Consider the following 14,217-nt stretch of genomic DNA (forward strand, 5'->3'; position numbering starts at 1 on the left):
GCGCGGCGTGGACCCGTGACAAGGTGCGGGGCGTGGGAGCGCACGTGACCCATCACGCTGCTGGGCTGGGCAGCAGATGGCCGAAGCGCACCGAAGCGCGACCTCCACAAGGCACGGCGCCAGTGTCGCTCGCCGGGGGGCGCAGCACGACGTCAGCCCGGCGTTGGCGTCAGCGCAGCGGCGGCGCACCGCCAGCGGGCAGCGGTTACTGGCATGCTCACACGAGCGAGCAGCAACTCTTCCCGCCACCACCACCACCATCGCTTCAACGCTCTCTCTGCACGCACTGCCCGCTTCGCAACAGCAACACTCTTCACTCCACACCACACAAGCACTCATCATGTCGGACTGGGGTGCGTCACCTCGCCTCCTGCCTCGCCCCCCGCCTGCACTCACGCTCTCGCACCAGACACCACGACGGTCATCGGCCGCAACACGCGCGGCGGCCAGTCGGGCGGCGGCGGCGGCGCGCGCCAGGGCCCCACGGCCTACGAGCGTGCCAAGGCCGTTGGCGCCATCACGGAGAACGACCGCAAGGGTGAGTGGCTCTTCGCGCGCACGAGAGGCGAGATGGGTGTGGGGGCGCTGCGAACACGGCGCTCGTGCGTCGCTTGTGGCCGAGCAGCGCGGCAGACATCGAAAGACGTCGAGCTAGTGCGAGAGACCGGGCTGAGAAGTCGAGGGTTACAGCACCAGTTGCTCTTGTGCGCAGCATTGTGCCATCGCGCGTCCCTTCGCATTGCACGCCTCGCTGCGGCATCGCACACACAAGAGCGCCCGCTGACCTCTCTGTCCAGTCGCCGCCGGCACGAACAAGGCACACAGCGGCGTCGACCACGCACACCTGGCCAAGCTGGACCGTGAGAACGAGGTGGCGCCGCCGGCAAAGGTGGCGCCGAGCGTGGGCAAGGCGATTGCACAGTCGCGGCAGGAGAAGGGCCTGACGCAGAAGGACCTCGGCACCAAGATCAACGAGAAGCCGCAGGTGATTGCCGAGTACGAGAGCGGCAAGGCGATTCCGAACCCCGCCATTCTTGCCAAGCTCGAGGTGAGTTGCGCGTGCGAGTGCATTGCGGCACTGCCGCTGACACGCCCTACAGCGCGCACTGGGCGTGAAGCTGCGCGGCAAGGACATTGGCGCACCGCTGGGCGGCCCCAAGAAGTCCTAGGCGCACTAGGCAGCCGTGTGTTCCTCCCGTCTCCCGTGTCGTAGACCGTAATGCGAGGTATATCCAGCTGACACATACGCGGAGGCATCGGCACGCGGGTCTCTATTTCGTCCGGAGGGGTCATACAGAGGGGCGGACGAGAGGTAAGAGCGCGCGCTAGGAGAGCAGCGAGACGAAGTTGCTCGGAAAGACGTCGCCGCTGCCTCTGCGCGCCTCGTCGAGCAGCTCGCCGCGCCACCAGCCGTCGGCGTTGGTCTCGGTGACGGCAATGACGTCGCCGGCGGTGAAGCTGAACTCCTCGGCCGACGAGGCGGCGTAGTTGTACAGCGCCGAGACGTAGAAGAGAATGGGGCGGCCCGAGTCGCTGTACTGCCCCGTCGGCGCCGCCTGAGTAGGTGCGGCCGGAGCGGCCGGCGCCGGGGCCGGTGTCGGCGCAGCGGCGGGCGCGTACGAGGCGGCGCTCTGCTGCTGGCCGTGGTAGGAGCGCGCGTAGGCAGCTGCCGGCGACTCGGTGTGCTGCGGAGCCTGCTGCGGCGCCGGAGCGTACTGCTGCGCCAGCGACGCCTGCTGCTGTGCATACGCAGGATGGGCGTACGCGCCGTGAGCACCCGGCGCCGGCGATGTGCTGGCCGCCGGCGCGCCGTACTGCTGCTGCCCATAGCCCTGCGGCGCGTAGCCCTGCGGAGCGGCCTGCTGCTGTTGCGGCGGCTGGGCGTAGTGCTGCGGCGCCTGGCCGTGGTAGCCGACCGAGCCGTACTGCGACGTGGCGAGCGACGGCTGCGACTGATGCGTCGCGTGGCCGTAGGCGTTCGGCGGCGCGGGCGAGTGTCCGCGCGGTGGCTGCTGCTGCTGATGGGCGTGCGGGTGCTGCTGCGGCGGTGCCGGCGAGTGGCCGCGCTGAGGCATGTGCTGCGGCGCCGGCGAGTGACCTCGCTGCGGCGGAGCATGCGAGGCATGTGAGGCCTGCGGCGCGTGGTGTGCCTGAGGAGCATGCGTCTGCGGGGCGTACTGCGCCTGCGGCCGGTGTGCGGCCGGGCCGACGCTGCCCGTGCGCTGAATGTACTCCTCGGCCATCTGGTCGTGCGTCACCGAGCCCGAGGCGTTGAGCTGGATGCCGAGCGGCGTTGTGGAGCGCGCCGGCGGCGCCATGCTGGTGGGCCGCGCCTGTTGCTGCTGCTGGTGGTGGTGCTGTGGTTGCTGCTGCGGCTGCTGCTGTCCGGGCTGCTGGCGCCCGAACGGCGCCGGGCTCGGGCTGCGGCCGCGTGCACCTACACCGGCAAAGCCCTGCTGGCTGGGCCCGGGGCTGCGCGAGCGCTCGATGCCCGCACCCGGCTGCTGCTGCTGAGCCGGCGGCGCTTGCTGCTGGTGTTGCGGCGCTGCGGAGTTCTGGCGCGACAGGTTGACGGAGCGCCGCTCGCCTGGAAAGGACTGGCCGTAACCTCCGATCACCTCGTCCACCGATGCGGGCAGCGGCGATGTGGAGCGATCCGGGCCCGTCATGAACGCGGCGCTTGGCGAGCGAGCGCGTCCGACGCCGCCGGACTGCGACGGCGACGGCGAAGGAGCACGCGGGTGGCCCAGCGCGCCGTACTGGCCCTGCTGCTGCGATGGCGTGCCGCCGCGCGACACGTTGTTGAACTGCTGGGCGCCCGGTCCCTTGGCCGGTGGACCCGGTGGGCCCGGGCTGCGACCGCCAGGGCGCGTCTCGCGCAGCTTGCGCAGCGCATCGGCGATGGGATCCGATGCGGGCTCGGTCGCCTGAGGTGCGACGGGCGCAGAAGCAGAGGCCGCGAGCGGCGCACTGTTGCTGTCGCCGCTGCTCTCGTTGGGTGGAAGCCGCGCAGACTGCGACGTGGGCGGAGCGCTCATGCCTGGCAGCGAGACTGCGCCAGGCGGCGGGCGGTAGGCGCTTGGCTGTTGCTGCTGCTGCTGCTGCTGCTGCGGCTGCGGCTGCTGCTGTGGCGCCGCCTGCGGAGCGGGCTGCTGGGGCGCTGGCGCCTGCTGTTGTGGCGGCGGCGCCTGCTGCTGCTGGGCATACTGCGCATAGTCGCCTGCGCCGGGCCCAGCAGACGGCGGCCGCGGCGCGTGGGCGCCAGACTGCGAGCCACCGGAGCTGCTCTTGCGCGAGCGGCTCTCCTGACGCTGGTCCACGCCCATGCCTGCCATGCCGGCGGTCACGTCGCGCATCGGGTCCTGCTGCTGCGCTGCGGCCGGCGGCGGTACAGCGGCGGCAGGCTGCCGAACAGGCGGCGGCGGGCGCGTCGAGTTGCGCTGGAAGTTGGCGCTGTGAAACGAGGGCCGCGCGGGCGCCGGCTGGCCCTTGGCGTAGTTGATGTACTCTGGCGGGTCTGGGATCGCGCCGCCCGTGCCGCGCCGGTGGATGAAGTCGAGCACGTCTGTTGCCGACTCGCAGTTCTCGAGAGAGACACGCACGCGCTCGCAGCCCTAGCGCGAGCATCAGCACAATGTCTGCGCGCCGAGGCCGCGCCTAGCTCACCTCGTCATCAGCAACGCAGACGGCAGACACGGCGTTGGCAAAGTTCCAGAGGTTGCCCTTGATGAAGTCGAGGCGCTCCTCCTCCAGATCTTGGCATTGCTGCAGAGGCGCAGTCAGCAAAGGCAGCAGCGACGGGGTGAGGAGACGCACGTCGAGGTAGCTCTTCCACTCGCCGTTCCACTTGTACGTCGTGTCCTTGAGCGCGCGCACAAAGTTCTGGTAGTCCTTGTCTGCACGAGCGGGTCAGCTGAGCGCTGCCGTGCTTTCGCGCCGGCACGCACCATTGCCAGAGACGGTCGCCTGCGCCTTGTCGAGCTTGGCAGTGACCTGCACGCGCGCGCGTCAGCTCCCATCGCGTGCTGCCGATGCGCTGCGCACTCACCTTGTCGAGATCGCGGCCCTGCACCAGGCTGCTCTGCGCCGTGTAGCCGTTGATCTTGATGCAGTCCTGCTCGTACTTCTCCCGCGACTTGCCCACGTACGCCTCCTGCGTCTGCTTTTGCTTGTAGAGCTTCTCGATTGCCACAGACGACTGCGCAGGGCAATCGCATCAGCTGAAGCTCTGGCGCATGTACGAGCGCTTGCGTTCGAGATGTAACGTAGACCTTCGGCCCTCTCTCGACTACCAGTGCTACCTCGCCGTCAAGCGGTCTGCCACGTGCTGCGCGGAGCTGATCCCCTCTCTGCTTCGTGCGCGCCCGCGCAAGCCTTGAGAACGACACTCGAGCGCCTCGTGGTCGACACAGCCGAGGGGCCTGCTCGGCGCCTACAGCTCCATCTCTCCTGCTCAGCACACTCACATTCCGTCTGGCGCCCGACCAGTTGCCCGCAAACTCCGCCAGTGCGCCCTCCAGGTCCCTCCTGATCAGGTTGGCCAGCTCGAGATGCGTGTTGGCCGTGCCCTCGACCTCGCGGCGCACGACGCCAAGCGCCGCCGCCATGGCGCCGCTCTCATCCTTGCCCAGCGCCTGGCGCGAGAGCTTCGAGAGGCGCTTGGCGTAGTCGGACTCGATCTCGGCGCTGCGGCGAGAGCGTGAGATGCGGCAGCAGAGCAGGGTGCTGCAGACACTCACCGCTCCTTGTACAGCGCGCGCAGGTCCTCGAGCGTGCGCGCCGCCGTCTTCATCCGTGCCTGCACCACTTCGTATCCGGCGTCGTTGGTGCCCTGCATCGCCGTCAGCCGTGGCACGAGGGTCGCACACCTGCTGCGCACTCACCCAGAAGGCATTGCAGAAGGCCGCGTCGGCGCCCGGCGCCAGCTCCTGGCGCACGTAGGCGTCCTCGGCGGCGCGGCTGGCACGGCGGCGGCCGGAGCCGTCGGGCCCCATGCTGGCGGCGCCCGGGCCCGGCCCGCCGGCGGCCGAGGCGGCGAGCGAGTGGGCCGACGAGGAGCGCGAGTGTGCGCGCGACGAGGGGCGCGACATGGCTGCTGCTGGATGCTCGCTGCCACGCGCTGAGGAGAGTGAGGTGCGAGAGGTGGCTGCGACTGACTGCGAAGGGCAGCGAGATGCGTGTGGCTGTGACGCACGCGACGAGGCGCTTGCGGTGCGCGTTGACGTAGGCCGGCCTTGGCTCGGCTCGCGCGCGCAGCACGCTCAGGAGCAAGCCGCGCGCAGCAAGCAACACGCCAGCCACGCCGCCACGCCGCCATCCTCGCGCACACGACGCGCATCGCACAGGGACAAGGCCTCGAGCTGTCTGCCGTTACAGATGCCTGTCAGTCGTTTGAAGAGTGTCAAAATTCAGCAAACAAGGCTCTTGAGCATCTGCATCAGCCGCGAAAGGCAAGACTGGCGGCCTTGTGCCGACAGCAGCGCATGACTAGCTGGCCGATGCTTGGCCGCCGCCGTCGCGGTTTCCGACACCTAACACCCGTTGGCGCCCCGCCAAGTGGCCAGTGACTTCTCATGCAGTCATGCGTGCAGGGACCTCTAAGCAACAGGAAGAAGAGGCAGCTGGAGCCTTGCCTCGGTGCACAGACCGCCTGTTCCGACACTGTCGTGGCCTGCTCGCATGAACGGACGCTGTCTGCGCTCTCCAGGCCAGCAGCGAACGGGCCGCCGTCGCTCGCGGCTATATCGCGCCGAGGCCCAATCAGCTTTTGCTTCCCCACCTCTCCATCCCTCTCACCTTCCAGCTTGTCTATCAACACTCCTGCTGCGATGTCAAGCAACGGCGACACGCACACCGCGACGGCTCATCTCGAGGCGTACGCGCAGCGCCAGCGCCACCTCGCTGACCAGCTGCGGGCGCATGGGCTGGACCGCGAGCTAGACGTGCCAAAGATCGTCATCATCGGCAGCCAGTCTGCCGGTGAGTACGCTCCAGGCATCGAGGTCCGGGTCGCAGGGCGCTCACTCTCATGGAAACAGGCAAGAGCAGCGTCCTAGAGGCACTCAGCCAGGTGAGCAAAGGGCCAAGGCGACGTGGAACAGGGCTCTGAGCACACTGTTCACAGATCGCCTTTCCGCGAGCTGCTGGAACCTGCACGCGCTGTCCAGCGGACGTCAGGCTGTCTTATCACGAGGGCCCGTGGCAGTGCGAAGTGTACACGCGCCTCCTGAAGGACGCTGAAGGGAACGAGGAGATCAGGGAGGAGCCGTTCGGTGAGACCATCTGCGACCCTGCTCTGGTTAGCGGCCGCATCAGACGAGTGAGTGTGGATCTGCTGCTTAGGCTGAGTTGCGCCGACACAAAGCCCGACCAGGCCCAACGCTATGTGCTCAACCCGGAGCTCGGTCTGGAGACCTGCCTTACGGCGAACAAGCTACCAGCGCTGTCGGCCACAAAGTTCACCGAGAACCCCGTCGTGCTTCACGTCCGCGGGCCCACCTGCCCCAATCTGACGCTCGTTGGTGAGTCACGCCCATGGACCATGGCACGCGCGCTGACCTCTGGGGATAGATCTGCCCGGCATTATCGCCAACGTGGCCGACGGCGAGGCCCCCGAGAACATCGAGCTGATCAAGCAGCTCGCTCGAGCGCACATCCAGTCCGAGAACACCATCATTCTGCTCGCCGTCACGATGGCGGACGACTTTCAGAATCAAGCTGGTGTAGCGTTAGCGAAGGAGGCTGACCCCGACCGCCGCCGCACGCTCGGCGTGCTCACCAAGGTACGTAGTCAGCATGCCATCCGTGAGACTGGCACTGAAGCCAGATACAACTTGCTTGCAGCCTGATCGCATTCAGCAAGGCGAGTTTGAGAACTGGCTCCCTGTGATCAACGGCAAAGCCAACCCGCTGCGCCTCGGTTACCACGTTGTCAAGGTGCGGCCGTGCGAGAGTGGCTTTGAGGCGTGTTCTTACTCTGTACCGGCCCAGAACCCGACGACAATGGAGCTCAACGAGCGCATCACCTTCGAAGCGGCTCGAGAGAGCGAAGAGGCTTTCCTGCAAACAGGCACGTGGCAGAGCTTGTCTTTCGAGGTCAAGCAGCGCTTGGGTACGCGTAAGCTGTCCGCGAGGCTTTCTGTGCTACTAGGCGACCTAATCAAGCAGAAGTGCGTGCAGATTGAGAGTCGAAAAGAACGAGGTAAAGCTGACTTATCGCTACTCAGGCTGCCTGGCATTCTGCAACAGCTGCGCGAGCAGCAGCGTTCTGTGGCCGCTGAGATCAAGAACCTCCCGATGGAGATAAAGGTGCGTCTCTGTGCCCCAGCGCTCAATCAGCCACGAGCGTCTGAGATATCCGCAGGCTTCCAAGAGCGTGAGCTACACGATGGGCCTCGTGCAAAAGTTTGCGAACGAGCTGTGCGCGCATATCAATCCGAACAGTGCCCATCCGGCCTTCCGCAAGGAGCTTCGCGAGATCGTTATACAGCTAGAACGCCAGCTCTTGTGAGTACTCGTAGCTGCTGCGTTGCTCCAGGCATCCTCTGAAGAGGGTTTCAGCTACATGCGGCCGCTGGTCACGCCTTTCGTCGACGAGGAAGTGTATGCCATCACCTTGGAGCCCTTCAAGTCGAAATCTAACGCCGTCAAAGCTGCCGACAAGCCTGCAGCTGAATCTTTCACGTTCAAGCCCAGAGCTGCATCGCCCGAAGCGAAAATTCTCGGCAAGCTTGCAGATACAACCTCGAGTGTCAGAACTCGACCGGTGCTTGTCGACTTGACGGTCACCCTGAAGGATGACAACTTCGCTGAGCTTGAAACCCCGCCGGGCTTTGATCCCATGCGGTTGACGCTGACGGATATACTGGAGCGCTGCGATGGGTGAGCATGACTTGAGGCATGCGATCAGTGCGGATTCTGACGTCTTGCAGCGCAACGGTGGACATGCTGCCTTTCAATTGCCCGTGGTCCATCAAAGAAACGCTCATCACGGAGAGCGTCAAGCACTGGAACGAACTTGCCAAGGCCGCCTTCGACCGAGCTCAAGAGCTGCTCCACAACAAGTACACTAGCCTCGCGACTTCTCATTTCGCGCAGTACTCTTTCGGAGGTCTGGAAGACGCTGCAGCGTGAGTGTTTGCGACGGAGGCGGGAGGCTCACGCTGAAAGACACTCAGCTCGAGCATGGCCGAGCTCGTCCAGGAGACCGTGAATGATGCCTGGCCCTTCATTGAGAAGGTGTGCGACCTCGAGCTGTGGCCCCACACCATGAACAAGGATGAGTTTGAGCGCCAGCGCTCTGAGTTCTTCGAGGCCTTCTACGAGATGCGGCAAGAAAAGTGAGGGGTTCCCGGCTCAATCGGGGTTGCGAGAATCTTGCTGACCGCCGTCAACAGCATGCCTCGTCCTGATGCGCAGACCCCTGGAGACCCGACCGACGCGCAGTCCTGCCACGAGAAGTGGGCAAGCGAACTCAGCATCGCCGCGGAGCTATGCAGTTCCTGGAAAGTGAGCATCTGCTCGTCTCGCTTGGAGTGACTTTGTCGCTGATGCTCTTGCCAGATTGCCTTCCGGCGCTTCATCGATGCCTTCCAGGGCGCCCTCACGGTGCACTTCATCCGCCCCGTCTCCACCGCCGCCTTCGAGCGAGTCATGGAGGACCTCGGCCTCACGGGCGAGCACAACGAGCCGCGGGCACGCGAGTATCTTCGCGAGGCTCATGACGTCGCTGCGAAACGCGAGGAGCTGGACAACAAGAAGAAGCGCCTCGATCGCGGCCTGAAGGCCGTTGCCGAGTTCCAGCGAGGCGGAAGCATGTAGCTTCTCTCTTTCCTTGGCTCTGTGAAGCGCAGAGAGCGGCTACGAAGCCCACAGTGAGGTCCTGTATATCTCCTTGAGAACAAGTGAGCTTCGCCTTCGTGTCTCTGGCTGCAGCGACAGTGAGGACGAGCAGCCGTCGTGCAGAATCTGCGCGCGCTTTCAGAGCAGCAGGTTGCTGGGGCGCTTCTTTGGGCTGAGGCTGAGCTGATCCGCGAGGTGGGCTACGAAGCGTGCGCTGTCGCCCGCTGCAGAATCAAGCGCTTGTGCTGAGTGCAGCGGCGTCAATTGCCCAGGGAGCTGGCATAGCCGGAGAGCGAGGGCCCTTTGTGCCGCAGCCGAGGCGCCGCTGCCCCCTGAGGCACGTGTTGGTGTGGCGCGTCTGCCGCATCGAGGCGACGCGCCGCGCGCCACACGCCAGCGCAGCAAGCACGCCAGCGGCGAGCGGGGCGCGCTTGGGCCGCCGCCGCGCCTTGATGAAGCCATGGCCCCGACGAGAGGCCGTCTTCCGCTCCACCACATCCATCCAGCGTCTCACTGAGCTCGCATATTCACTCGCTGCTCACGCCGCTGCACTCCAGCATCCCACTCTCGCACTTTTATCCCTCTCACTCGCCCGCACACCCACGCCATGCCGCCCAAGAAGACGGCCTCCACTCCGGCGGACAGCGAGCCGTCGGCGCGCCGCTCCTCGGCGCGCATCGCCTCGCAGCCCGAGAAGCCGGCGCCGGCGCCTGCTGCGCCCAAGCAGAAGCGTGCGCCCGCCGACGGCGCCGCCAAGACGGCCGGCGCCGACAAGAAGGCCAAGAAGGACGCGGCGGCCGAGGCGCCCGCTGCTGAGGCGGCTGCTGAGGCGCCTGCGGCGGAGGAGAAGACGGAGGAGAAGGAGAAGCCGGCGAGCAAGCCGGCGAGCAAGGCCAGCAAGCCGGCCAGCAAGGCGAGCAAGCCTGCCAGTGCGGCAGCCAGCAAGCCGGCGAGCAAGGGTGCCGCCGAGAAGCCGGCAAGCAAGCCGGCGAGCAAGCCTGCTAGCAAGGCGGGCGCTGCGGCAACGGAGGAGAAGGCGGCGAGCAAGCCGGCCAGCAAGGCGGCCGGCTCGAAGCCCGCCAGCAAGGCGCCCAGCTCCAAGGCTGCGTCTGCGGGCGGCGCGGGCAAGCTGAGCGTCGGCGAGCCGCTGCCGAAGATGGCGCTCAACGACGAGCAGGGCCACACGGTCAACGTCGGCGCGCTGCGCAAGGCCGTCATCTTCACGTAAGTGGGCCGTGCAAGGTGAGCTCTGCAGCTGCCGAGCTGACCACTGCACGTCCATGTGCTGCGATCGCACAGCTATCCCAAGGTGTGTCTGCTCGCTGCTTCTTGCCAGCATCCTTGCTGATGACTCTGCCTCGCAGGCGAACACTCCGGGGTGCGCATTGGCATGTGCTTCGCTCCTCTCATCGCTCATCTCCTCTTCGCAGCTGCACGACGCAGGCCTGCTCCTTCCGCGACGACGTGCGTGCATGTCGCCCGCTTCCGCCACATCTACGTCTCTCACACTCCGCGCCCGCAGTACCAGAAGTTCACGGCGCTCGGCTTCGAGGTGTACGGCCTGTCCAACGACAACGAGACGCCGCTGAAGAACTGGAAGGAGAAGAACAGCTTTCCCTACTCGCTGCTCTCGGACCCGAAGCGCGAGCTCATCGGCGCTCTGTAAGTCGCGCAGGTGCTGTGCCCGCAGCGATGCTGATGCGCGTGCTTCTGCAGGACGGGCAACAAGTCGTCGACCACGCGCAGGTGAGCAGACCCGCCTCGTGTCGCGATGCGCGTTGCTGACGCCTCGCTGCCGCAGCCACTTCGTCATCGATGCCGAGGGCCTGCTCGCCGACAGCAGTGTGGGCGTCAAGCCGGCGGACAGTGCGCCGGCGTCGTACAAGGTGGCCGAGGGGCTCAAGTAGGCCTGCTCGCTGCCTTCTCGTGCTTCATCTGCGCTTCGTGCAGCTGCTGCCTTCTCTCGCTGTCTCTCCTGCTTCCGACCTCTCTCTCAATGCGACGCGCCTTCTTTATGCCCGCTGCGCGTCGTATGTCAGACGAATGTATTGCGCGGAAGAGCCGAGATTATAGATGGGCCACGTCGGATGATGGAGAAAGGCGGAGGCGAGGAGGACCAAAAGAAGAGACGGGCGCGCGAGGCAAGAAGACGAAAGGAGGATGCGGTGTCCGAAGCTGTGAATGCGGTCCCGCGGCACGCGAGCGGCGCTGCGGGGAGTCGTTAAGGGCATTCTCCGGATCAGAGAGGGGGTCGTGAAGGTGGTCGTGAGGGGGGCATGCGCTGATCAGGCGCGGGCGACGGGCGCAGCAGAGGAAGGCGGGCTCTTGCTGGCGCGCTTGCTGCGGCCCTTCCAGAGGCCGCGGCCCGAGCTGGACTGCGTCGACGACGTCGGCGGCGGAGGCGGCGGGGACGAGGTGCGCTGCTGCGCCTGACCCAGTGCTGCAGCTGCCTTGGCGAGCGCGGCAGTGGCGGGCGACTGGGCGCGCGAGCCGGCACTCGTCGTCGGCGAGGCGGCACCGCGCGAGCCACGGCGAGAAGCATTGACGGGCGTCAGGACGGGCGTGGTGGGAATCGCCATCTCCTGGCACGTCGGCTCGGCGTACTCGGCGCAGCCAGCGTGAGTCCTGAAGGCGAACGATCAGCACGAGTGGCAGGCGTGCAGACGCGCGCAAGACTCACTTGTAGGGGCAGTCGTCGCAGTCCATGAAGGCGCCAAAGCCGAGGCGGCGGCCGCACACGTGGCACTTGGACAGCGCGTTGGCGAGGATGACGCCGGGCGGCAGCAGGCTGCCGCCGACCTGCGAGGCGGTAATGTTGCCCGAGGCCGCCGCGGCGGCGGCTGAGCCGAGCGAGGCGGGGCGCTTCATGCCGTTCTTGATGAGCGTGAAGCGGTGGTAGAGCGGGCCGTGGCCGCTGTGGATCGACGAGCAGATCGTCGCCATGGCCAGCGACGCCTCCTGGCGCCGCGAGCGCGCCGTCATGAACGACTGCGTCACCTCGTCGTCGCCCGAGTTGTCCGCCTCGGCCTGCGCCGCCTCGAGCAGCGGCTGCACCTCTGTCGGCGCCGCCTCGTGGCCGCGCACAGTGATGCTCGACTCGGACACGTCGGCGGCGCCCTCGCGGCCAATCGTGTGCGCCGACATCGTCATCGGCAGCGGCGCGTGCATCTCCTTGGTTTTGGACGGGCGCACGACCGACGTGCTGTACTGCGAGTCGCCGGCCTTGTCCTCGTCAGACGTGCTCTCGGCCTTGGCGCCCTCATCGGCGGGAGTGGCGCGGCGCACCCACGAGCTGCGTAGGCTCGGCAGGCTCGCGCTGCTCTCGTCGCTCCACCAGGGGTTGCCGTGGCCGGAGACCTTGAACGTGCTGGCCGAGGTGATGGTGCCGAGCGCCGACTCGGGCCCGTCGAGCGAGGCGGGGTTGAGGCCGACCTTCTCGAGCGCGGCCAGTGCCTCGCTCATGTCCTCGTCGCTCTCGCTGCCCGACGAGTCGCGGCTGTGCGCCGTCTCCTCGCGGATGGGTGCCGAGGAGCCGACCTGCACCTGGCCGCTGAACGACGGCAGCCGCGGCGGCATCGGACGGCCACCGGCACGCCTGCTGGACGCCTTGGTGCCGACGACGGCCTGCAGGCTCGAGCCGCGCAGGCTGCCGACGCAGCGCAGCGTGCCGGCCTGCGCCTCGCGCGCCAGCACCTCCTGCTCGATCTCGCGCAGGCGGCGGATCACCTCGCGCATGTCCGGGCGCGCGCTCGGGTCCTCGTCGACGCAGTCCAGGCTCAGCTGGATGAAGCGCTCCGGGCAGCCCTTGGACGCCATCTCGCGCACCTCGGCGGCGTCGAGGCCAAAGCCGGGCATCTCGCGCTTGAACGTGTTGCCGTCGACGAGGTGGCGCGAGAGAATCTCGCAGAAGATGACGCCGAGCGAGAAGACGTCCGACGGCAGGCTGAAGTCGACGCCCATCAGGATCTCGGGCGACATGTAGCCGTCCGTGCCGCAGTACTGCGCAGGCCGTCAGCAGGCGGCTCAGTCGTATGTCACATGCTGCACTCACGCTGATGCGGCGCATCTCGTCCTCGTTGCGCGCGGCGATGCGCGCAAAGCCAAAGTCGCAGACCTTGATGCGGTCGTTCGCGGTGATGAGCAGGTTCTCGCCCTTGAGGTCGCGGTGCAGGCAGTTGCGTGCGTGCAGGTACGCCACGGCACGCGCAATGTCGGTGGCGAAGCTCATGCGCAGCGGCCAGTCGAACGGCTTGCGCTTCTGCAGAGTGGACGTGGTGAGCGCGGCGACGCTGCAGCTGCAGCTGCGCCACTCACATCGGCAAGGTACGAGCGCAGGTTGCCGCCGACGAACTCGCTGATGATGTAGATGCGCCCGTCGGCGCCCGGGCTCTTCGTCAGGCCGATGTACTGCACGATGTTGGGGTGCCGTGCCTCTCTGTAGCCTGGTCAGCGCGGTGTATCCTGCTCGCTGCACTGCCACTCACTTCATCAGCACGCATTCGCGCTCAAAGTACTTTTCCACATCGTACGTGTTGTTCGCCAGCACCTCCTTGATCGCGACTTCCGTGCCGAGGTACTCGCCCTGCGCGCACGCATCAGCGCCTGTCGCGCCTCGCCGCCTCACTGCACACTCACGCGGTACACGACACCGAAGCTGCCGCCGCCGATCTTGACCCACTCGCCGCCCTTGGGGCCCGTGAGGTCGGCAAAGCTGATGACGTCGAAGCGGTCCATCCTGACGGCCTGCTCGGCGTAGGTGCGGCGCTTGGGCAGCTGCTGCTGCGCGGTGCGGAGCTTGTGCAGGCGGCGCTGCGTGCGGGTCTGCTGCTGCGTGGCGTCAGACATGGTGGTGGAGAGGATGGAAGTGCTGCGGAAGCGACAGGCTCGGCATGCTTATACCGGCGTGCCGTACACGGCACACCCGGGGCAAGTGCTGCTGCGCATGCGCGCGCACCCCTAGCCGGCACGCCCGCACCGGTGCGGGACGAGCTGCGCAGATTGCACGAAGAAGGCGCAGTCACTCACGCAGGCGACGCTAGCCCAAACACGTGCTCAGACGAGGGCGAGGGCCGGCAGATGCGGCAGATGCGGCAGGCGAGGGGCGGCGCGGCGTGTGCGCGGCCGCTGAGTGAGTGGGCGAGGTGCGCGCGCGCGAGGAGAGAGACGGCGCAAGCGGTGCAGCGACGCAGATGCAAGGGGTGGTCGTAAGGTCGTAAGAGGCAGGCGTGAGGAGGCGGGTGTCGTGAGGTCGTGAGGGCGAGAGGGAGCCGGATGTGGATGTGGTGTTGCGGTGAGAGCTGCGAAGGGCAGGCGAGGCCGAGCTGTGCCCGATGGATGCGCACCGGCGGCTGTGCTGCGTGAGAGGCGTACGCCCGC

General features: G+C 66.9%; 5 protein-coding genes across 5 annotated transcripts; 3 read left to right on the plus strand and 2 right to left on the minus strand.

Annotated features, from left to right (window-relative positions):
- Nucleotides 1-340: 340 nt before the first annotated feature.
- Nucleotides 341-1,169, plus strand: FA09DRAFT_333255 (putative MBF1-multi protein bridging factor mediates GCN4-dependent transcriptional activation; the record flags this gene model as incomplete). The annotated part of the gene is made up of 4 exons (XM_025743678.1): nucleotides 341-353; nucleotides 410-538; nucleotides 798-1,048; nucleotides 1,101-1,169. 4 exons carry the CDS (start codon nucleotides 341-343, stop codon nucleotides 1,167-1,169), a joined length of 462 nt encoding a protein of 153 aa, XP_025601241.1.
- On the minus strand, nucleotides 1,108-5,017 carry FA09DRAFT_327677 (hypothetical protein). Its single transcript, XM_025741481.1, has 8 exons — nucleotides 4,884-5,017; nucleotides 4,740-4,831; nucleotides 4,467-4,686; nucleotides 4,049-4,198; nucleotides 3,948-3,993; nucleotides 3,817-3,896; nucleotides 3,667-3,765; nucleotides 1,108-3,614 (listed from the first exon to the last, which is right to left on the minus strand). Exons 1-8 carry the CDS (start codon nucleotides 4,992-4,994, stop codon nucleotides 1,326-1,328), a joined length of 3,087 nt encoding a protein of 1,028 aa, XP_025601242.1. The 5' UTR covers nucleotides 4,995-5,017; the 3' UTR covers nucleotides 1,108-1,325.
- Nucleotides 5,018-5,791: 774 nt separating this feature from the next.
- On the plus strand, nucleotides 5,792-8,883 carry FA09DRAFT_327678 (hypothetical protein). Its single transcript, XM_025741482.1, has 14 exons — nucleotides 5,792-5,979; nucleotides 6,039-6,070; nucleotides 6,125-6,319; nucleotides 6,374-6,521; nucleotides 6,571-6,782; nucleotides 6,844-6,936; nucleotides 6,991-7,169; nucleotides 7,227-7,308; nucleotides 7,364-7,506; nucleotides 7,561-7,881; nucleotides 7,932-8,129; nucleotides 8,178-8,339; nucleotides 8,397-8,508; nucleotides 8,563-8,883. Exons 1-14 carry the CDS (start codon nucleotides 5,829-5,831, stop codon nucleotides 8,818-8,820), a joined length of 2,286 nt encoding a protein of 761 aa, XP_025601243.1. The 5' UTR covers nucleotides 5,792-5,828; the 3' UTR covers nucleotides 8,821-8,883.
- Nucleotides 8,884-9,448: 565 nt separating this feature from the next.
- FA09DRAFT_336356 (AhpC-TSA-domain-containing protein) lies at nucleotides 9,449-10,748 on the plus strand (the record flags this gene model as incomplete). The annotated part of the gene is made up of 7 exons (XM_025743876.1): nucleotides 9,449-10,065; nucleotides 10,141-10,150; nucleotides 10,206-10,219; nucleotides 10,272-10,305; nucleotides 10,364-10,503; nucleotides 10,558-10,587; nucleotides 10,643-10,748. 7 exons carry the CDS (start codon nucleotides 9,449-9,451, stop codon nucleotides 10,746-10,748), a joined length of 951 nt encoding a protein of 316 aa, XP_025601244.1.
- A 378-nt stretch (nucleotides 10,749-11,126) lies between these two features.
- FA09DRAFT_333257 (kinase-like protein) lies at nucleotides 11,127-13,575 on the minus strand (the record flags this gene model as incomplete). Its single annotated transcript, XM_025743679.1, has 6 exons — nucleotides 11,127-11,466; nucleotides 11,522-12,840; nucleotides 12,893-13,099; nucleotides 13,156-13,276; nucleotides 13,326-13,423; nucleotides 13,477-13,575. The coding sequence occupies 6 exons, from the start codon at nucleotides 13,573-13,575 to the stop codon at nucleotides 11,127-11,129; spliced, it is 2,184 nt and encodes a 727-aa protein (XP_025601245.1).
- Between the last annotated feature and the right edge of the window lie 642 nt (nucleotides 13,576-14,217).

This window comes from Tilletiopsis washingtonensis (genome assembly GCF_003144115.1).
Source record: "Tilletiopsis washingtonensis strain MCA 4186 unplaced genomic scaffold FA09scaffold_2, whole genome shotgun sequence".
Lineage (NCBI taxonomy): Eukaryota > Fungi > Basidiomycota > Exobasidiomycetes > Entylomatales > Tilletiopsis > Tilletiopsis washingtonensis.

Coding starts and splice junctions, on each gene's coding strand:
- FA09DRAFT_327677 (XM_025741481.1), bottom strand. CDS start 4,994: ATGGGGCCCGACGGCTCCGGCCGCCGCCGTGCCAGCCGCGCCGCCGAG. Junction 3,994..4,048: donor AGGGCCGCGATCTCGACAAG/GTGAGTGCGCAG, acceptor GCGCGCGTGCAG/GTCACTGCCAAGCTCGACAA. Junction 3,766..3,816: donor AGTGGAAGAGCTACCTCGAC/GTGCGTCTCCTC, acceptor GCGCCTCTGCAG/CAATGCCAAGATCTGGAGGA.
- FA09DRAFT_327678 (XM_025741482.1), top strand. CDS start 5,829: ATGTCAAGCAACGGCGACACGCACACCGCGACGGCTCATCTCGAGGCG. Junction 6,937..6,990: donor TCGGTTACCACGTTGTCAAG/GTGCGGCCGTGC, acceptor GTACCGGCCCAG/AACCCGACGACAATGGAGCT. Junction 8,340..8,396: donor TACGAGATGCGGCAAGAAAA/GTGAGGGGTTCC, acceptor CGCCGTCAACAG/CATGCCTCGTCCTGATGCGC.